At 44.6% G+C, this 22,469-nt stretch overlaps 1 protein-coding gene and 1 long non-coding RNA gene across 2 annotated transcripts in view; both read right to left on the bottom strand.

Annotated features, from left to right (window-relative positions):
• The window catches only part of LOC310688356, a 387,571-nt gene that overhangs the window by 254,877 nt on the left and 110,225 nt on the right, over nucleotides 1-22,469 (bottom strand). The window lies entirely within an intron of this gene.
• Nucleotides 1-22,469, bottom strand: part of ALDH7A1 (aldehyde dehydrogenase 7 family member A1) — a 29,714-nt gene that overhangs the window by 3,971 nt on the left and 3,274 nt on the right. The window contains exons 3-16 of the mRNA XM_083464563.1: nucleotides 22,358-22,423; nucleotides 21,108-21,188; nucleotides 20,573-20,696; nucleotides 18,580-18,712; nucleotides 17,073-17,117; nucleotides 16,012-16,089; nucleotides 14,866-14,963; nucleotides 14,292-14,333; nucleotides 12,514-12,608; nucleotides 8,513-8,597; nucleotides 4,055-4,161; nucleotides 1,832-1,948; nucleotides 1,329-1,426; nucleotides 1,071-1,144 (exon numbers count right to left, since the gene is read on the bottom strand). Coding sequence (XP_083320689.1) covers nucleotides 1,071-1,144; nucleotides 1,329-1,426; nucleotides 1,832-1,948; nucleotides 4,055-4,161; nucleotides 8,513-8,597; nucleotides 12,514-12,608; nucleotides 14,292-14,333; nucleotides 14,866-14,963; nucleotides 16,012-16,089; nucleotides 17,073-17,117; nucleotides 18,580-18,712; nucleotides 20,573-20,696; nucleotides 21,108-21,188; nucleotides 22,358-22,423 — 1,243 coding nt within the window. The remainder of the gene's footprint in view (nucleotides 1-1,070; nucleotides 1,145-1,328; nucleotides 1,427-1,831; nucleotides 1,949-4,054; nucleotides 4,162-8,512; nucleotides 8,598-12,513; nucleotides 12,609-14,291; nucleotides 14,334-14,865; nucleotides 14,964-16,011; nucleotides 16,090-17,072; nucleotides 17,118-18,579; nucleotides 18,713-20,572; nucleotides 20,697-21,107; nucleotides 21,189-22,357; nucleotides 22,424-22,469) is intronic.

Genomic DNA, 22,469 nt, shown 5'->3' with positions numbered 1-22,469 from the left:
GAGGTACCACTGTACAGAAATTGCATTGAAGAGCAGGAGTGCCTAGGCTACATATTTTTTCTACAGATATAGTGGTACCTCGGTTGTTGAACATAATCTGTTCCGGAAGACCGTTCAACTTCTGAAACGTTCAACAACTGAGGCACAATAGGCGGTCGGCAAATTCCACTGAGAAAAATGGAGAAATGCGCCTCAGAAGCCATTTGAATTCTGAGGCGCGCCTGAAAACGGAAGAATTCACTTCCAGGTTTTCGGCATTCGGCTTCTGAATCGTTCGGCTTCTGAGACACTCAAAAACAGAGGTTCCATTGTACAGCGGTACCTTGGGTCTCGAACCTAATCCATTCCAGGAGTCTGTTCGACTCCCGAAACAGTTCGAAAACCAAGGCGCGGCTTCCGATTGGCTGTACGAGCTTCCTGCACCCAAGTGGAAGCCGCGTCAGATGTTTGGCTTCCAAAAAACGTTCACAAACCAGAACACTCACTTTTGCTGCATTCAGAAGCCGATTTGTTAGGGAGCCAAGCTGTTCGAGTACCAAGGTACCACTGTACTCCAAATACTCCAACAAAGAATTACTCCAAAACTTGGAATAAGGCATCTTTTTGACTTGCGCTGAATAAATAGGAACATTTGCGTTTGATGTATGTCTAACTCTGAAGCCCTTCCTTCTAGATCAGTGATGGCCAAACTTGGACCTCCAGCTGATTTGGGACTACAATTCCCATCATCCCTGACCACTGGTCCTGTTGGCTAGGGATGATGTGAGTTGTAGTCCCAAAACAGCTGGAGGGCCAAGTTTGGTCATCATTGTTCTAGATGGTGCCCAATTTATTACAGCCTGACCGTAAGGTGGGATGGGGCAGACAGGATCCATCTGTACATCAAAATACACAACGAATACCCTGGACTAAAGCTGGGAGACTGGAGGGATCCAAAAGCAGACACAATTGTGTAGGTCATCTGTAAACTATAACCACCCCCATCTATGGATCTGCATGGAAATTTAGGAACTTTCTGTAGGTCCAATAGCATTCAACAATTTTTTTGGAGAAGGGATGGGGGGACATACCAAAGGCACCTCCAATTTCAGCCCCACTGGTTGGAATATTGACATTTACAATGCCACAGTCTGATCCCTTTGGCCTGGAAAGAAAGGAAAATCGATTACCAAAGCAGACGTCAGTCTCAATTCTCCAGAAGGAGCAATCTCCAACAACGAAGCTGGAGTTGGAAATCTCATCTAGGCAATGTTTGAAGAAGATGTAAATACCCCGCCCTCCAATAGAATATCCCCCACCTTTGTCCACAGAAAAGGGAAGAGCCATACCCGAGCCAGCGGAATATCCTGCCCAAATCTTTGGTAAAGATGCTGCTGGAGAGACCTTGTTTTACTTCATTGTTCCATGCAAAGGCTTCTTCTTCCGTCTGGAAATGAAAGTGCACATTGTTAAATGAGTCGAGAAGTGAGGTTACAGGGAAGCAGGCAGAGGGCCTTCTTGGTGGTGGCACCCGCCCTGTGGAACGCCCTCCCATCAGATGTCAAAGAAACAAACTGACTTTTAAAAGACATCTGAAGGAAGCCCTGTTTAGGGAAGTTTTTAAAGGTTGATGTTTTATCGCTTTTTAAATATTCTGTTGGGAGCCGCCCAGAGTGGAAACCCAGCCAGATGGGCAGGGTATAAATAATTTCCAATACTTGGAGGCTGACACGTGCAATTCAGCACCATTTTTATGAGCCAATAATTTCTCCTCCCTTCTTCATGATGCTACCACCTTTGAATGTGTAAAAAAAGGGGGTCTTTAACACCCAAACCAGACCTGTTTGCTTACCTTAAATTTTATCACGTACAAAATAGGGACAAACGTCTCCGTCTGCACGATCGGCGCGTTATATGGAAGGCCGGTCACAATGGTCGGCTCAACATAGTTTCCGGGACGATCTATAACCTGGAATGGAAAAGGTGAAAACGAAAATGGAAGCAGTTGGTTTCGGGCAAGACAGGTCATACATAAAATGCCCGATGCTCCAATGCGATTGCTTCTCCAATTGCAAGGAGGTAACTGTCAGAAAATAAAATGATCACTTCATAAAACTCTCTCTGGTTGGTGTGTCCATGGCACAGAATGCAGGGTCAGGAAAAGCTAAAAAATTGCAGCTCTAGAAGTGTTCGAAAGTCGGTGATCATGCCACAAACATGTTTTTGTGAACTGACTGGCCAGAAGAGTCATCTTTTTAGTTTATTCTTGGTCTCAAGAAGGAGATTTTGGGCTCATCCACACTTTCATTTCTCCGGCCGCTTTGCCCAGGAAAATCAGCCATTTACCGCTGAACTTAAACAACCGTCCATCTGCGGATAGATTGACGCTTGTTCGAATTCAGCGCTGAAAAGCAGATTTTCCAGGGGGAAAGCAGTGGGGCAGATAGACCTGTGGAAGAGCTTTCCGTTTTTAAATACATTCTGCCAAACAAGGCATACACATTCGGGCCCATCAAGAGATGCCCTGCTTTAAGTCAGATTCTGAGTGGCATAAGAGATTTCAGTCTAGAAGAAAACTTGCTTCCTTTAACCCATGGATGACTAACTGTTGGCCCTCCTGGTGTTGCTGGACTACAATTCCCATCATCCCTGACCACTGGACATGTTGGCCGGGGCTGATGGGAGCCCGTCTGGAGGGCATGGCATTGGCCAGATCTGCTCTAGCAGAATATTTGACTCTGACCACGCTTTGCTTCTTTGCAGGCTGGACAAAGTCTTCCACAGCTGGCTGGTGAAAAGAATCAAAGAGTTGGAAGGAATCCTGAGGATCTTCTACTCCAGGGGTGTCCAACCGGTCAACCGCGATCGACAGGTCAATCACTGTATCCTCATCGCTCGTGTTGTTCAGAATCTTGTCTCTGACCACCCCCCTCGGTCTTCCCCTGCGTCGCGTTTAGTGGAAATTCCTTTGTTGTCTGCTGCAGCGCTGCATTCATCTGTTAGCGGCTGAGATGTTGGTGAGCGATTTATTGCAATTCTGTACGCTTACTTTCAAAGGAGCGTCTCCACCCCCATCGTTCTGCCCGGACACTGAGATCCAGCACCAAGGGCCTTCTGGCGGTTCCCTCATTGTGAGAAGTGAGGTTACAGGGAACCAGGCAGAGGGCCTTCAGTTTTTAATATTTAATGCTGTATTGTTTTTAACACTCGATTGGGAGCCGCCCAGAGTGGCTGGGGAAACCAGATGGGCGTGGTATAAATAAAAAATTATTATTATATAAAAAAAACTCAACAACTTAGGTAAGCCCCCCCCCTCGAAAAAGCTTAACAACTCTGGAAAGCCCCCCTAAAATAAGGTCAACAACTGCCCCCCCTCAAAAAAGCTCAACAATTCTGAACTCCCCCCCCCATGGGTAGACCACTGCGAGTTTTTTTTCTGGGAGTAGATCAGTCTCTTTGGTTAGTTGGACATCCCTGTTCTAGTCTAACTATGCAGCTGTCCCTAACGGGGATTGATCCTGCAACCTTGGCGTCACCAGCATCACGCTCTAACCAATGGAGCTATTCACGTCAACGTTGAAGCCAGCCGACCAACCATCAGGCTTACATCAACTGTTCCGTTTGCGCTTGAACCCTTCTTGTGTTTTACGCACCATCACAGACACAAAGGAACAGTCGTAACGCAGCCAAACCTTTCCAACACCTGCAGAACCGAACAGGACGGAAATTTCACTAAAATGTCTCATTTCACTAAAACGGCTTGCTTTCAGCAGAACTCGTAACCTCACAAAGACAGAAGATTCCCCATCAACTTTGAAAAGCCCATGGATATTACCAAGGAATTTCACCTTTTAGGCTTTATGGTAGGGCTTTGTTTTAAAATTATCCGTCATCCAGAAAACCCTGATCAGAAATAAAACTAATCAATGACCCATCCTGCAAGCAGCTTTTATCCTCCAACAAAAAAAAAGTGCACCATTGTTGGGAGAAACAAGTTCAAGATGACAGCTTTAACTTTTTTTGTAATCGCAGGGAAACTATAGAGAGATTTTCAAGTATTTATGAGATTAATCACCTTCCCACCATAGACCACAGAGCCGCCTTGCTGTTTGGCCTGGGCCACGGCATCAACATACAACTTCACCGCTTGCTCCGTGTGCAGAGGGCCATAGAGGGTGTTTGCTGCAAAAAAGAAAAGTGTATATCTGAGCAGGGCCCACAGCTCACATTTACCACAATGCCTACCGCTGTGTCGTCTTGAGAACTGCACTATATTTCTTCATCTATTTGTCACGCCACCAAGTTCTATATATTCCAATATTCTAAGGTGCCATTCTTCTCTCGAAATAAAGACAATTAAGAATTCAAAAGAGGGCTGGACATAATATAAAGAATATATGGGGGAAATATTATAACAAGAAAATAAGTGTAACAGACCGGGGGAAAGAAATACACAGCTGTAGACGTGACAATGGTAATGAACATAGTTTAGTAAAGTAAGAAAATGAAGTCAAAAAGACAACAGATAGGAAACCAGAAAAAGAGTGGAAGGGGAGTTAAAATTAAGGCTTATAAGAGTGAATTAAATTGGAGGAACAAGTTACGCTACTATTATTAATTAGAGATATATAGTTATGATACTATTATTTACAGACATATGTCTTATGCTTATGTTATCCCCCCCCCCTTTCCTAATACCAGGTGTTTGACTGTAACATACTATGCACTAATTATATGATAAAACAGGAAAAAATGTATAAAATGTATGTGTACATAGTGGAACCTCAGTTTTTGGACGTAGTCCGTTCTGGAAGACCATTCGAGTTCCGAAACATGAAAACCAAAAACTCAATACGGAAGCTGCCTCGAGGATTCAACTTCGGAGGCATGTTTGAAAACGGAAGCATTTTCTTCCGGGTTTACAGCGTTCAAGTTCCAAATCATTTGTCAACTGAGACATTAGAAAACCGAGGTTCCACTGTATAAAGGTAAAGGGACCCCTGACCATTAGGTCCAGTCGTGACCGACTCTGGGGTTGTGGCGCTCATCTCGCTTTATTGGCCGAGGGAGCCGGCGTACAGCTTCCAGGTCATGTGGCCAGCATGACTAAGCCGCTTCTGGCAAACCACAACAGCGCACAGAAATGCTGTTCACCCCGTTGCAGGGATTTGAACCACTGACCTTCTGATCAGCAAGTCCTAGTCTCTGTGGTTTAACCCACAGTGCCACCCACGTCCCTCGTATATGTTTTATATGTATATAAAAAGAGAACCGCACTATAGACCTGGCCAATCTGGCAATAGATCGTTGAGAACCAGATTTCAATCCACATCATGATAACTGGTTCAAAGTTTTGCCCCAACGATCAACCACTCGAAACCAGAAAATGCTTTTGTCTGTCGCTTTGCCGGCTCAGCAAAGGGAGCAGCAAACCACAGAACAGACGCAGACCAGGAACTTTCCTCTAGCTATGATGAAGCTTGCTTGGAAAAAGGCTTCCATGCCTCGGCTGAGCTGTTTACAGAAGCCCTGCTGTTTCGCGTGAACAAAACAACAAAGTGATTTGTTCAGCTGGGGCACAAAAAGGTTTCCTTGCCTCCACCGAACCGTTTAAAGAAGTCCCTCCAGCTCGCGAGAGCAACAGCAGTATCGGGGCTCACTTGGCTGGGGGGCAGGAAGCTTAGGTGGCGAGGAACGGGGTTGCCATATGTCTGGGGAAACCTGGACATGTCCTCTTTTGGGGGGCCAACATGGTCATCTGGGCAGATTTCTACATTATTATTTTTCCCAAAAAATTTATTGAATTTTCCACAATTATAACAAATATAACATAGAAAAGAGAAAACACACAAAAGAAAACACAATACAGTACTAAAAAACAAAACAAAAAAGAAGAAATCTTAAACACATACCTTTAAAACCCAATTTCTCTTACATTGTTCATTGACTTCCTCAGATCCCTCCTATCTGAATTTCATTGTACAGTGGTACCCCGCAAGACGAACGCCTCGCAAGACGGAAAACCCGCTAGACGAAAGGGTTTTCCGTTTTGGAGGCGCTTCGCAAAACGAATTTCCCTATGGGCTTTCTTCGCAAGACGAAAGCCCATAGGGAAATCTCCGGGACAGCGGGGAAGCGCAGCGCGTCTTCCCCACTGTCCTCGGACCTCCTCCCGCCGCCTGGTATCGGAACGAAGCTCCGATGCCGGGCGGGGGGGGGGGGAAGCCTTCTCCCGCCGCCGGGCATCGGAACGAAGCTCTGATGCCGGGCCGGGGGGGGGAAGCCTTCTCCCGCCGCCGGGCATCGGAACGAAGCTCCGATGCCGGGCCGGGGGGGGGAAGCCTTATCCCGCCGCCCAGCATCGGAACGAAGCTCCGATGCCGGGGGGGGGAGCCTTCTCCCGCCGCCGGGCATCGGAATGAAGCTCCGATGCCGGGCGGGGGGGGGGGGGAAGCCTTCTCCCGCTGCCGGGCATCGGAACGAAGCTCCGATGCCGGGCGGGGGGGGGGAAGCCTTCTCCCGCCGCCGGGCATCGGAACGAAGCTCCGATGCCGGGCGGGGGGGGAGCCTTCTCCCGCCGCCGGGCATCGGAACGAAGCTCCGATGCCGGGCGGGGGGGAAGCCTTCTCCCGCCGCCGGGCATCGGAACGAAGCTCCGATGCGGGGGGGGGAGCCTCCTCCCGCCGCCCGGCATCGGATGGCTTTCCTGAAGACTTGGGGTAGGAGGAGGGTTTTCCTTCCCACCGCCAACATTCAGCATGCTGTTCTGAATGTTGGCGGTGGGGAGGAAAAACCCTCCTCCCACGCAAGCCCCGGGAACAGAGGGGAAGCGCTGCGCGCCTTCCCCTCTGTTCCCGTACCTGTCCTGAAGGCTTGCGGTGGGGAGAAAAGCCCTTCTCCGCACCGCCAGCCTGGCAAGCGGTTTCCATAGGAACGCATTAATTGATTTTCAATGCATTCCTATGGGAAACCGTGCATCGCAAGACGAAAAACTCGCAAGAAGAAAAAACTTGCGGAACGAATTAATTTCGTCTTGCGAGGCATGTATCTGCATGTAACAGCTCTCCAATATCATTCTTAAACTAAAATTATTTCCAGCAATTAACTATCTTATTCTCTTTTCTTACTGTTCTAAATCCAACTTACTCACAATTAAATCCTAACTTAATCATAGGCCTATTTGGTGCTTTCAAGTGACTTCTAATTTTTTATATTACCAGATTTCTACATTTTAAAGGAAATGTCTGGGGGTTTTTTTGTGGGGGGCTCAGGCTGGCAGCGGTTTCTGCTGCCCTCTTTTTTGCTCTTCAAGATACGGCAACCCTAAGGAGGAAGAAGCAGCCAAGATACGTTCCAGACATTGTGATATATCAGCATATCAAGGGATTCAAGCTGCTGATATATCACAATGTTGAAATCCAGATAATGCCTAGGACTATTGCACTGTGAATAGGATCAGATCTTTTTCTTTCTTTTTTTTCCTATTTCTATGCCCCTTTTTATTCCAATGAATCCCAAAGCGGCTTACAAACAAAAGATAAAAATAACATAATACAACATCACAAATACAGCACAAATTGTAAAGAATATTTACCAAATCATCAGGAAGACAATCCCAAATCCCAAATAAAATAATTACCATCTATGTAACACTCTTAACAAAGCAACTAAAAAATAAGCTAAACATCAGTTACACCATGGGTAGGCAAACTAAGGCCCGGGGGGTGGATCCAGGCCAATTGCCTTCTAAATCTGCCACACAGACGGTCCGGGGAATCAGTGTGTTTTTTACATCAGTAGAATGTGTCCTTTTATTTAAAATGCATCTCTGAGTTATTTGCGGGGCCTGCCTGGTGTTTTTACATGAATAGAATGTGTGCTTTTATTTAAAATGCATCTCTGGGTTATTTGTGAGGTATAGGAATTTGTTCATTTTTTTCCTTCAAAATATAGTCCAGCCCCCCACAAGGTCTGAGGGACAGTGGACGGGCCCTCTGCTGAAAAAGTTTGCTGTCCCCTGAGTTACACCAACCTATTATATTATATTATATTATATTATAGGATTCACAAAGTACGGCACTATTCATATCTATAAAATAGTATTAACAACATTAACAAAATAGCAACAAAACAAACAAAGCCCTGTTGAAGTTGTATACATGCTCTCCCCTTCACCATGACTCATAGACTTTCATCTTTAAGCATTATATACATATATATAGAGAGAAGTTCGGATTAGCTACGCTTGGCCCAAGTTGGAGCCGCTTGAAGCAATTTTCTTTTCCTAAGCAAGAGAAGCAGCAGTTTGGGCAAGGCCTTTGGGTGGTTCAACCCCCCCCCCCCACATGTGCGCACAGAGTTTCTTCTCAAACACCTCACAGGTAATCCCATAAGGCAGAGGCAGAGCTATGAAGAAGCGTCCCGCCCCCCAAAATGGCAGCTTGGGAAGTGGGCAACTGTTCAGTTCTCCCAAACTCCAATGCCAACCAAGAACCACCATGCAATGCTTCCCAGAGCAAAGAGGAGCTCTTACCGTCCCAAGGATCTCCAATACGGACTTGTGCGTACGCCTTTACAAGTTTCTCCACCACTTCATCATGGATGCTTTCATGCAAAAACTAAGAAAACAGAAGAAAAAAATAGGTTTAAGATTGGCAACAGAGGTGCTAACTTCCAAGGTCCTGCAGAGAGCAGCGGGGCTGCTAAAGGTTTGTTCTGAATGGCGAAAATGCCAATACAGTCGTACCTTGGAACTACGACCTCCAAAACGTTCGAAAACCAAAGTGTGACTTCCAAAATGTTCAAAAACTAAAGTGCAGCTTCTGATTGGCTGCAGGAATTTCCTGCAGCCAATTGGAAGCCCCGTCAGACGTTCGGCTTCCAAAAATAGTTCGCAAACCGGAACACTCACTTCTGGGGTTGTGGTGTTCGGGAGTCAAAACATTAGAGAACTAAGCTGTTCAAAAACCAAGATACGACTGTGAAGTACTTCCATTTTTATTCTGTCCTCAATATCAAGCTAAATTATGGCAAGTTCCTCTTTCTCCCCAGATACATACTGAAAAATGCGCATTCTATTTCTCAACCAGATGGCGTTTTTGAAAGCTGGCAAATTCTTCCACCATCTCAGGGTAAAATTCCTAAGACGTTTAAAGCGGAAATTAACAAAGCCCAACATATTCAAACAGCAGTAGCGAAAGGCTCTAGAATCCAGTTACTTTTGCATACAAAGGGCTCTTCTTTACGCGGCAATTGGTCTGGCAAACCATAAAACAGAATTTGAAGATCTTTGGTCTGCCTAAAGCCAAATAATAGCACTTTGAGTTAAAACATTTAATCAAAGACTTAGAATCCAGGGCACATTTTGGTCTTTAAGGAAAAAATGTGGAATTATTTCGCTGTGCACAATCAAGAGAAAGCTAGGTACTTCTCCTAAATCTCTCTAATACCCATGAGGTTTTAAGTAACTGCTGACTTAAATGAGATGTGCCAACATTTCTGCTTCACCTATTGGGTTTTATTCATTTGCATAAGCCTGCAATTCGGAACTGTATTTTCCTATTCATTGTGAACTAGGGAGATCTGATCAGAATTTAAATAACCTTATTTCAAAAGCGAGCAGTAATAACGGGAGACATCAAACATCACGCACAAGCAGACAGCCATTAATAGAACGGGTCTTTCCTTTCTCCTCCTGCAGCTCCAACATCCCAAAATACACCTTGAAAAGCTTAAGGACCCTCCATAGAATATTTGGAAGACAGGTCGGGGGGGGGAGGGAAAATCTTGTTCTACAAAAATCCCCTTTTGAGTTTAGAACTAATGGTTTTGGAATAAAAAAAAAAAATTAAAAGAGCATTTGGGATTTCCCCCAGGCTGCTATGAAGCCTGTGATCTGTTGGCTAAGCATGACTCATTTGGCAAACAAAAACTATCCAATGCTTGAAATATTGAAAAAAATATGTATCATTTTTACAGAACCGCACCAATACAAACTGTGCTGGAGACAAATTTAAAGAAAGATAATCGCTTCAGAATTAACCAGAGTTCTTCTGGTTCCATTCTTTGCTAAAGGGCCTTCTCGGTAGTGGCACCCACCCTGTGGAATGCCCTCCCATTAGATGTCAAGGAAATAAACAGCTATGTGACTTTTAGAAGACATCTAAAGGCAGTCCTGTTTAGGGAAGTTTTAAATGTTTGATGTTTTATCATGTTTTTAATATTCCGTTGGGAGCTGCCCAGAGTGGCGGGGGAAACCCAGCCAGGTGGGCAGAGTACAGTGGTACTTCAGGTTAAGAACTTAATTCTTTCTGGAGGTCCGTTCTTATCCTGAAACTGTTCTTAACCTGAAAGCACCACTTTAGCTAATGGGACCTCCTGCTGCCGCCACGCCGCCAGAGCACGATTTATTTTCTCATCCTGAAGCAAAGTTCTTAACCTGAGGTACTATTTCTGGGTTAGTGGAGTCTGTAACCTGAAGTGTATGTAACCCGAGGTACCACTGTATAAATAAATAAGTTGTTGTTGTTGTTGTTGTTTTAATGATGATGGAAGGCATACACGAACGAACAACAACAGAGCATTCCATCATTATGATGTGGAGTATTTTCACATAAATTACATAATAATGCAACAGGAATATACCTAATAGTTATGTAATGATTCATTGAAAAGTTTCTACGGGCAGTCAGACCATTATAGAATGAGCAGTGCTTAAAACGGCTGATGTGCTCAGACGACAACTCCTTCCTGGAACTGGACAGATATTGTGTTGCTCAGGCAGGAGAAGGGGAGCAACAGACACGCACAAACACAAGAGCCCCTCCTAAATCGGTGGAGGCTGGTCCCTTAGGATAGGCAAAGGCAAACTCGGCCCTCCAGATCCTCTGGGACTACAACTCCCATCATCCCTGACCACTGGTCCTGTTAGCTAGGGATGATGGGAGTTGTAGTCCCAAAACATCTGGAGGGCCAAGTTTGCCTTTGCCTGCATTAGGACAAACCAAGCTCAGTCCGTCGTCAGCCAGACTTTACTCGCTTCTTTTTCCTTAGTGGCAGTGTCGCCCTTTGCACAATTCCAGGAAGGAGGACGGCCAAGAGGGAGTCAAAGCGATAACTACCAGGCTCTGTCTACTGTTGGGCTCTGGCTCCACCGAGCTGTTGGCCTGCCATCCTACCAGCCACAACGGGCACAAGCAGTGCCAGATTTATGTATAAACAAGCTGTAACTTAGGGTCCCACTCTCTTGGGGGCCCCCAAAAAAATTAAAGGAAAAAAAACCTGGATGTACATTTCCAAAATATAAGATAAAAAAACAAATAAAATAAAACCTACATACAGCAACAGTGTTTTGTGTTGTGTAGTCTCCTATGATGGAAGTAATGGGCCCCACCTGCTAGCCTGCTCCCTAAACTATCACGGGTTTGTTCATTTCTATATATAGGGTGCCTACATTCTGCATAGACTGGCTGTATGGCAACATGTAGCATGCAGCTGCAGACTGCAGCGCAGCACAGTTGAATGTAGGTCAAGCTGTTGTACCTGTTATCTAATATTAAAATACATATAGTGGTATATCGGGTTACAAACACCTTGGGTTACAAACACCTCGGGTTACAGACTCCGCTAACCCAGAAGTAGTACCTCGGGTTAAGGATGTCAGGAAAAAGCATCAATGCGAGAGCGAGCTGCAAGTTGCTGGAATGCAAAACAGGATGTTGATATTTGGAACTGTACTATTGGAACAAAGGGGCAGTCTATTCACTGTACTGAGCACCGGATGTTAGCTCAGAGTGTCATCTGACCTGTACTGGAAGTACAGGGGTGGAGTTTTCTCGCTCTACTGTTGGAGACTGGAGAGTGCAGACGTGTTTCTCTGTACTGCTGGAATGACAGAAATAAAGACATGTAAATAGATTTCTGTCTGCTCTTTCCCCTCCCTGAGGGAAGCAGGGAGGAGGGAGGAGATGGTGTGTCCCTCTCACGCTGAGTGGGATCGCCGAATGTGACTTTGCCTGTATCCTGCCGGGAGACGCAGATGGGGAGGTCAACAAGGATCTCAAGCCGAGTGCCTAGGGAGTGGCCAGTTACCTCTGATTGCGGCCTGAGAATCCGACAAAGAACTTTACCTCAGGATGAGAACAGAAATTGTGCGCCAGCAGTGGGAGGCCCCATTAGCTAAAGTGGTACCTCAGGTTAAGAATGGTTTCAGGTTATAAACAGATCTCTGGAAGAAATTAAGTTCGTAACCAGGGGTACCACTGTATTTTGTTAAGTGCAAATGACTTTAGATACCTATTAGGTCCATAAATTACCATATAGCATATATTCAACACAAAAAACAGCAGCAATTTGTTGTTGACAAAGGACAGCTAGACATATAAAAGGCCCCATTACCTTCAGTAGCTTAGGGCCTCATCAAACCTAAATCTGGCCCTGGGCACAAACCACCACTGTTCCTAACACCACTGCAGGCGTCCGACTACCATCCAAACAGGCGTTTGGAGAAGACACGGAAATCCCAGCGCTTCTTACCAGCCTTCTGGCAGTTGTGCATCTCTGGCCTGCTGTCCCCACAGCCGCAAAGAGGGCCGACGGAATGACCAGCTGAAGGTCGGCATCGTCGAAGACTGCAAGGCATTGAGAAGATACAGAAAGGGGAGAATTCAGATGCAACTGGGGAGACGGAGGAGACTCTCACCGACGGTCTGAGCAGTCAGTCAAAAAGCATGAGGGAAGAGAGATGTCAAAGGTGCCTGGAAAACTCAGAACCCAAGAGGACAAAAGCTTTGTAAAAGAATGGGAAATTTTTTATAAGTTGTTTAGGAGACCACTGTAAGCAGATGGAAACATTGGCAGGATTTTGATTTCCCTTGTTTTGTAACGAATACCATGGACAAGATGGATTGATATAAAAGTTATGGAAGAAGTATGGAAGAATATGCAGTTGTAAAGAATATGCAGTTGTAAATGTTCAAAATGGGACCCCATAAAGGGGGCGGGGAGTCCCAAGATTCGGAGGAATCTCTGTATGTGAATATATATTTGGATTTTTATAACTTTGTATTTGTAAAACCAAATAAAAATGATTTCAAAAAAGAAAATAGAATTAGGGAAGAGAGAAGCAGGTTTTGATTCTGAAGGCATTCAATGGCCTTTATAGGCAGTAGCAAAACACCTGAAAGGCCTCAGAGTACAGAATTGCCAGCAGCCACACACATAAAAAAACTTGTAAAAGTAAAGGTAAAGGGACTCCTGACCATTAGGTCCAGTCGTGGCCAACTCTGGGGTTGGACTCATCTCAGTTTATTGGCCGAGGGAGCTGGCGTACAGCTTCCGGGTCATGTGGCCAGCATGACAAAGCCGCTTCTGGCGAACCAGAGCAGCACACGGAAACACCGCTTACCTTCCTGCCAGAGTGGTACCTATTTATCTACTTGCACTTTGACATGCTTTTGAACTGCTAGGTTGGCAGGAGCAGGGACCAAGCAACGGGAGCTCACCCCGTCGCGGGGATTTGAACCGCCGACCTTCTGATCGGCAAGTCCTAGGCTCTGTAGTTTAACCCACAGCGCCACCCGCATCCCCCCCCCAAAAAAAATTGTAGGTAGTAGTTAAAAATCACCAAACATAACTAAGTTCAACCCACTGATTTCAACTCTAATTTTTTTACTCTGAGTAACAGCTGAAAACCCCCTTTTGTTTTGAATCGAGGAGAATTGCCCAGTTCCCCGCGGATCTGGTGAGACAGGTACACAGTGGAGTATAACTGGATAGTGCAAAACACACACTGCACAAAAAAAGATAAAGCAGAAACGTCTTCTATAGGGAACTTCTGGCCCTCTCAATGTTGCTGAACTGCAACTCCAATCCACATATAACTGCTCTGCAACCATTCTGCTCCCACCGTTGATCTGGAACTGTAGCAAACGCAGCAAAGCAATTGGAGCTGCCATCCGGCCCCCGACTTTATGCTCAAGAAAAACAAGGGCACCCCAGTTTTTTCTCTGGAATCTTATTCGCTGGCATTAGGAGGCCAAAGAGGACTGCGGAATTTTGGGCAGGAACGTGGCAAGTAACAAATGAAGCAAAAGACCTTCATTTGGTGGAGTGAGCTTGAAAGGAAAGGCTATTAAGTGCCACTTCAAAACAGATATTGAGCACCCTCTTAAATGCACACACCAGCAGCTCATCATGAAAGCACGTGGACTCAAATTTCCAGGAAAATCCTAAGTATCTGCAGCAAAGCCATTGGCCATGCGCATTCACTCAGCCAGAGATCGGCTTTAACGTTTAATGAAAATATTAATTACCTATAATAGCGTTGTTTCCACCAAGCTCCAACAGAGACCGTCCTGTTGGAAATAAAAAAAAGCAGTAAGCCATGTGAACATTACCCACAATTCCTAGCTAGGAATATGCCCTCCTCACGCCCAGTTGTCATATTGACTTTGCATCTTTGAGCGAGTATTTTTTTTATATAAAAAACAACAACCAAGCAGTGTGTAAAATTTATGGACTAAATAAATAAAGAGGATCACAAAAGAAGAAGGGAGTCAAAGTTGTTGTTGTTTTTTTAAAAAGCAGCTTTTTCTGTAAGCTGAAAAAAAACCTTGAGGCAGGCCACAATTCAGAATTCCTCTATGTGCATGCAAAGGACTTGTGCATGATGCTTCTTGTAAGAACATAGGAAGAGTTCTGCTGGACCAAAGCCAGCACTCTTTCCACTTGCATTAATTAATTTATTATTATTATTATTATTATTATTATTATTATTTGAATTTGTGTACTGCCCTTCACCTGAAGAACACGGAGCAGTTGCCAACATGGAAAATTGTAAGACTCCTTGAATTCAGGAGAGATACTGGATCACGATACGCCACTTACCAAATCTCTCCTGAACCACCATCGCGACCTGCTTGCCCACATTGGTGCTGCCAGTGAAGGACAAGAGATCCACTCTTTCATCCTTTGCCATCGCTTTGCTACAAAGGACAGAGGAAGATTCTTAGTCAGTGGCAAAACAGGTAGAATGAGAAAGTATGTTAGGGTGGGAGGAAGGGGGAGCCCTGCCCTTCACTCTCAAAACACGTTACATTTGTGCCAATCAAATTTATAATTCTTGTGACACTCCTCAGCCATCAACTTCGCTATTTGTCTAACGGAAAGTCTGTATTTTTAACAGAATGAACAAGCTTCCTTCTGCCGTCCCAGTGTGCATTCATTTTTCCAAATCCATTGCTTCTTTTGTTTCCTACACTGTATTTGATCACATCACAATCAGACGTCTATGGAATGCAAACGGCAATAACAACAAATCGAAAGAAATATCAGCCGTAAAATGCAATTAAAATTCATGCCGGATCTAGCCCAAAGTTATCGCAATTGCAGAAAGATCAAAAAGTGGTCCACCAAGAAAGATCATTGAGTGGTCACCAAGACCACCAGCGATTTTCAAGTGGCCCAATGGGAAAAATTTGGAAACCACCGCTTTAGCGTTCCGCTCTGCCACTCAAAGATTATGGAGCACGTATATTTGAAAGTTTTTGTATTTGGAGGGAGAACACACCAAAGGTGCCACAAGACAGCTATTTCTTTTAAGTGTGCAAAATTGAACCTTGAGGAAGGTTCAGAATGGCTTTTAGAATGACTGATCAGGGACAAGTGTGGTTTCTTACTGTAAATTCAACCTCCTAGTGAATTTGACATTTCTAGCCATCATATTTGTGGTAGTGAGTGCACAATGCGATCCTTTTATCTGGAGTGAGCCCCGCCATACCCAGCGGAATTTACTTCCAAGCAGATATGATGGGGATGGCATTGTCGTGTCAAATCTAGGTCACTGAGGGGATGGGTTTTCCTTTAGTAAGGAGATCACAGTTTAAGCGAAGGCTCGTTGTTGTTCTGATGCAATGAGTCAATAGAGTAGGAAATATTTGCAGCTGTAGATTAAAAGGACCGTTAAGAGATTAATTAAGATCCACCAGACTATCTTCCCAAATTGTGCATAAAAATACCAAATGTTGCACCTACCCAATATCTGCCCCACCACAGACCAGAGAGCAGATAGCACCAGGCAATTTGTTGTCCTCCAGAACCTGGGCAACTATTCTAGGAAACAAAGAAAGAAGATTGATTAGATGTCCTGATGGTTCATTGGCAAAAGGATTACACTTGCAGGACATAGTGAGACTTGACTTTTCATCACCTTGCCAAACGCACAGACGAAAAGGTCGTATTCAACCGAGAGCTAGCTGGAAGCATGCACAGAACTTCGGCTTGGTCAACAGGACTTTCCCCTCCTTCACCTACATGTACCCCCTAAATCTGTTCTGGAGAGTTTGTAGAAACCCCCCAAAATGAGATGTGGAACTATGTGGAGAAGAGGCAGCTCATACATGACCTTGCAGTGCCCGCCGGGACCATATAACACCAGTCCTGAGAGACATGCATTGGCTCCCAGTAAATTTCTGAGCACAATTCAAAGTGTTGGTGCCGACCTTTAAAGCCCTAAATGGCCTTGGCCCAGTAGACCTGAAGGAGCGTCTCCACCCCCATCATTCTGCCCAGACGCTGAGGTCCAGCAGTGAGGGCCTTCTGGCGGTTCCCTCACTGCAAGAAGTGAAGTTACAGGGAACCAGGCAGAGGGTCTTCTTGGTAATGGCGCCTGCCCTGTGGAACGCCCTCCCGTCAGATGTCAAGGAAATAAACAACTCTCTGACTTTTAGAAGACATCTGAAGGCAGCCCTGTTTACGGAAGTTTTTAATGCTTGATGTTTTATCACGTTTTTAATATTCTGTTGGAAGCCACCCAGGGTGGCTGGGGAAACCCAGCCAGATGGGTGGGGTATAAATAATAAATTTATTATTATTATTATTATTATTATTATTATTATTATCCGCATCCCTCCCTAATGCAACCAAAGTAGGGAGGTTGACCTAGACCTCTCATTTCAGACGTTACCAGAGAAGCCTAGAATGCAAGTTGCAGCGAAGGCGGCACTCGGCCAGCTTCTTAAAAGAATGCAGAAGAACGAACAAGAGACAGAAAGGAAGCACAGAGGTTCTAGCAATAGAGGTAAGTGAAAACTCACTTTGTAACGGCGACACTAACGAGCGACGTTGTGGGAGCACCTTTCCTTTGGAGGGAAACAAACCAGGAAAGATTATTCTTCCCAACTGCTTATTTTAAAATGAACATTGCATGATATTTTAAGAAACTGCTACGTTAGAACACCTAAAATTACCTAAATCAGTAGATTACCAGGTTCTCATCTTTTCATTTTAACAGGTGCTAAAATGAGAGAACTCCAAACAACATGCAACTTTGAAGTAACAGGCCACCAATGTTTGGTTACTTAGAACTTGGGTACAGAGTTAGAAACTCAAGATGTATAAGCTACATGCCAAATGTCTCCTTAAACCAAGGTTACAGTTGCCAAAATGGAATGTATTGTTGCCATTTCAGGGCAAGATGACTCTAAAGTCTTGTTTTTCAAACGATGGACTGACTGTGATTGATTCTCAGTTAAGCATCTGGCTGGTTCAGATGACAACCTTCAGCTAGTATAAGAACTTCAAGAACTTAAAGGGGAAAAGTCACTTGATCCAGGGACAGTCCAACTATATATTGGCCTGTTCCGACCTCTTTCTTAGCAGTGACACGGACTATTCATAATACAAGAAAATTCTTCCCAACTGCGAGCACAGCAGTGAGGTGGGATAAGTTAAAATAAGCTAGAACAATTAACTATAATCTCATTCACTGCTCCTGCCCAGGCTGCACAGAAAAAGCATTTTGGTTCCTGAAATTCATTCCGATTGTGCAAATAAAATATAACAGATAGAATTCTACAGGATGTGTTGCTAGTGTGTAAAAACAGTCCAGATCTAATGATCCCCAGGCAGAGGGTGGAGATGTCCAACATCTTCACTTGGTCCCAAGTGTCCAATGGCCAGGGTACCTAACCAAATAAGCATCAGAATCTTTCCACTGTAAAAATATGACTCAGTAGTTCTAGGCAACCATCTTAGCTGCTGAACAGAGATTCAATAAAGAAATGGAAACAGTCGCTGCTTTAAGTACATTCCAGAGAACTGCTGTGTAGGGAATAAATACTTAGCATCCGGAAGGGTCGGGGAACTTGTGGCCATTCAGACGTTTTTTGTTGTTGTTGTTTAGTCGTGTCCGACTCTTTGTGACCCCATGGACCAGAGCACGCCAGGCACTCCTGTCTTCCACTGCCTCCCGCAGTTTGGTCAAACTCATGCTGGTAGCTTCCAGAACACTGTCCAACCATCTTGTCTTCTGTCGTCCCCTTCTCCTTGTGCCCTCCATCTTTCCCAACATCAGGGTCTTTTCCAGGGAGTCTTCTCTTCTCATGAGGTGGCCAGTTGCTAGACTACAACTCCCATCATCCTCAACCATTGGCCGTGCTGACTGAGCTCATGGGAGTTGGAATCCATCAACGCCCAGTTTCTGCATCTGCGGTGCACAGCTTTCCAACAACCATGAAATATACTCAAACGGCGCAGCGCCCCTTGTTAGATTAGAGGCCAGCAGTTAAAACCATCACCATAAAGGAGGACAGATCGACTTACCAGAGGCAGACGTTGCCACAGACCATTGCAATTGCGTTGTTCCAGCCATAAACTGCTACAGGAAAGTTGAAAGCTGTGATGATTCCTACTAATCCCAAAGGATTCCATTGTTCTATTAAGGCATGCCCAGGCCCTGCAAATAAAAAGCCAAGGAGAGGACATTTGATGAGCATAGGATTTCATTTATTCTATTTATCCATCTCGTTATCCAAGGAACTCAGTGTACACAAGAATTAGCCAAATTCCATCCCCACAAGCACACTGTGTCGTAAAGCTTATTGTGATAGTTTTTTTAGGCACCGAGCTTCTTTTAGTAAATAATCGGATGGCAGAGCCCTTCGCATCAAAGCACAAAAAATAACTGTTTGCATAGGATGAGATCTACAAGCCCGAAACCACCTTGAGTAAAGAGTCAGGCTCCCTCCCTCCCTTTCTCCTCCGGCATACTTCAGAGGACGACTGACTCGGTAAAGTTCCGCTTTTAAAATAATCTTGAGCTTATTGCTGTGTTCAAAACAGAGGCGCTGGTTCAACACAGACTCTGCTTAGCTTAAAAAGCCAGCCTGAGAAACCATGGTTTGAGTGCATTAAACCATGTTTCGGCACTGAGCGCAAACCAGCACGAAAGGAGCCTAATTCAATGGTTGCTCCCAATTTAGTGGTCTTTTCAAGCATGGTGTACAGATTTCCAACAGCCATGAAATATACTCAAAAGGTGCAACACCTGTTGTAAGTTAAGAGGTCACCAGTTACTGGACGATTTCATTACTTTTTGAGCCCAAAAGTGCTTACAGGCATCTTTTATATAATCTGAAATAAGATCTCTTTTTGCAAGTACTTTAAAAGTACTTCATATAAAAGTACTTTAACTGTATTGCTTGAAAAAAATGATATTTTTTGTAAATATTATTTATTGATTTTTCACAAAAACAAAAAAACCCATAAATTTCTTCACCCGTGGACTTCCCTTCCATGGTTTCCAGTGTTACACATAAATGCCGCATATTTCACATATACTATTCAATACATCCATTTCAACCTATTTACCTGTGCTGCTTGAAAAAAATCATAATGCCAGCTGCAAGGATTTTCACTAGGACCACAGTACATGGGGAAAGTGGAGGTGTGATCCTTTATTCTCTCAACGCAAGGAAAGGGTTAAACCTCCCACCTCTGCTCACTGAAAATTGGAGCGCTCCTAGCCGAGTAATTGAAAAGTCCACACCCAACTGTTAGCCATGCAATGAAAGTTATATCTGTTGTTATCTCAAGGCTGCAATCCTGCCAGAAGAGCTTATTTCTTCCTAGTTTTGTATTCTGAGTGGGAAGCAAGGTTTGGCAAGGAGAATCTTGCGCTTGCATCCCATTTATTTGTGCATTTTGAGGAGTTATACAAGGTGATCCATAGGGATGATAACTTATTCCGCTGGAACCCATGAAGGCATCGCTCAGCCTGCTCCTTGGAGGAAAATACAAGAAAATACAAATTTTCTTCACTGTGCCAACATGCTCAAGATAACAGCCGTGAAATGCAGCTGCAAAGTTGACAGTGCTGAGATTTTCCTGCCCTGGGTTACTTAATAGCATCCAGTATGTATTCAGAGAGGGACGTAGGTGGCGCTGTGGGTTAAACCACAGAGCCTAGGACTTGCCGATCAGAAGGTTGGCAGTTCGAATCCCCGCAATGGGGTGAGCTCCCGTTGCTCAGTCCCCGCTCCTGCCAACCTAGCAGTTCGAAAGCACGTCAAAGTGCAAGTAGATCAACAGGTACCGCTCCGGCGGGAAGGTAAACGGCGTTTCCGTGCGCTGCTCTGGTTCGCCAGAAGCGGCTTAGTCCTGCTGGCCACATGACCCAGAAGCTGTATGCCGGCTCCCTTGGCCAATAAAGCGAGATGAGCGCCGCAACCCTAGAGTCGGCCACAACTGGACCTAATGGTCAGGGGTCCCTTTACCTATGTATTCAGAAAGAAAAAAAGGAAAGATACATGCTTACTTTCCGAAGGCAATACAGGTCCACCAATCATCCGGGATAAGCCAACTGCATAGTCGCAGACATCCACATATTCTTGGACTTCGCCAACACTCTCAGCAGAGATCTTCCCCATCTCCAAAGAAACCTGACGGTATTAAGGAAATATGTTGGTCCTGTTCAATCACTGAATAGGAAATATTCTACTAAGCCCTATATGAATCAGAGGCAAGGAACTGCACTGACCAATGAGCTGGATCCCCATCCCCTCAGTTCCCATGTGTCAAGTCTGACAGGCGGGCAGTCAATCACCTGCTGTCAAAATGGCGCCGGGTGGTCCATTTTGGCCCAGGCAGTTTGGAATCGAATTGTGAGGGCAAAGCAGAGCTCTGCACTTTGCAAGCACTTATGATCAGTTGCCGATTGTCGGGGTTTGCAACCCCACGGTATTCACACAAATGAAACTGTATCATTTCTTATTTTACAGACGTGGCTGTATTTTAGACATGGTCCCAAAACTTTCAGCCAGAGCGATTACTGTCGCAGCAGCAAACCGTACCAGATTTCCCAAAACATTGATTTTCTTTCTCAGGGCATCACCAATCTGTCTCACAATTTCTCCGCGTTTGGGTGCAGGAACCTAGACAAAGAAGAGAAAAACGGGTTTAAGCCCAGTCTTACGAAACACTGTGGACTTTGTCCAAAACCGTACGTTTAAATAATGTGTATCCAGATGAGGCAATCTCTATTAACACCACTGAAAGTATCAAGGTAACTAATCCTATCAGTTGAAAAAAAAAATCGTGGGTGATTTCTTGAGTGACACAACTTGTCTGAATCCAGGGAAATCAGAAGAAAAATTTATTTGGTATTTCGAAAGCTACAGATGCTTCTGGATACTTCCCATTGTGTGTGTGTGTGTGTGTGTGTGTGAGAGAGAGAGAGAGAGAGAGAGAGAGAGAGAGAGAATTCATAAGACAATTCAAATAAATCTGTCAAGAGATGCAGATGTTTTTCAAAAATGCAAGTGTGCCAAAGTGTGTCTTTAGTTCTTCAAAAGTTGTGGCTTCCCTTTCTATGACCCACATCTTTGAAATCTTGGTGTTGCCGTTTACTTTTCTAGTACTAATGAAGTCACAGATCTACCAAACAAACTGCCACTTGTAAAGCACAACTCTAATAGCAACTGCTTACAGTGGCAGCGTAAGGCATAAAGCATCAGAAAGAGGACTCACACAAATTAAGGCAAACACATCAGAATCTAACAGCGTTGCTTAATAAAAATGAGTTTAATGAGTCTGTGGCTCATCAAAGAATGTACCCCGTTTATGCGCATTCAATGCATGCACGACTGTGTGTAAGCGAATAGTGCCGAACCCAGAAGTGACTTGGAAACATCAGGAAACCAGGCAAAGGGCCTTCTTGGTAGTGGCACCCGCCCTGTGGAATGCCCTCCCATCAGATGTCAAGGAAATAAACAACTACCTGACTTTTAGAAGACATCTGAAGGCAGCCCTGTTTAGGGACATTTTTCATGTCTGATATTTTATCGTGTTTTTAATATTCTGTTGGGAGCTGCCCAGAGTGGCTGGGGAAACCCAGCCAGGTGGGTGGGGTATAAATAATAAATAGTTGTTGTTGTTGTCGTCGTCACTAAAGGGGCAGAACGGGGGTCGGTGTTTGCAGGCTTTTTCAATGAGATTCAATTACACATGATTTCGCCGACCTGCGAGGTGCTTCTGAACACAACCCCTGTGTAAACGGGAGGCTGCCTGTATTTCAGAAAAATATTAAGGAATTCAAACGTACCTCTGCCCATACTTTCCAGGCTTCCTTAGCTTTCTTTAGTGTTTCTTCATAGTCTTCAATACTGGCCTGTAATGATATATTTTTTAAATAAACAAGAGTCACAACATTTGTA

Source organism: Podarcis liolepis, assembly GCF_965112155.1.
Source record: "Podarcis liolepis genome assembly, chromosome: 11".
Taxonomy (NCBI): domain Eukaryota; kingdom Metazoa; phylum Chordata; class Lepidosauria; order Squamata; family Lacertidae; genus Podarcis; species Podarcis liolepis.
This window is presented reverse-complemented; position numbering and strand designations above follow the sequence as displayed.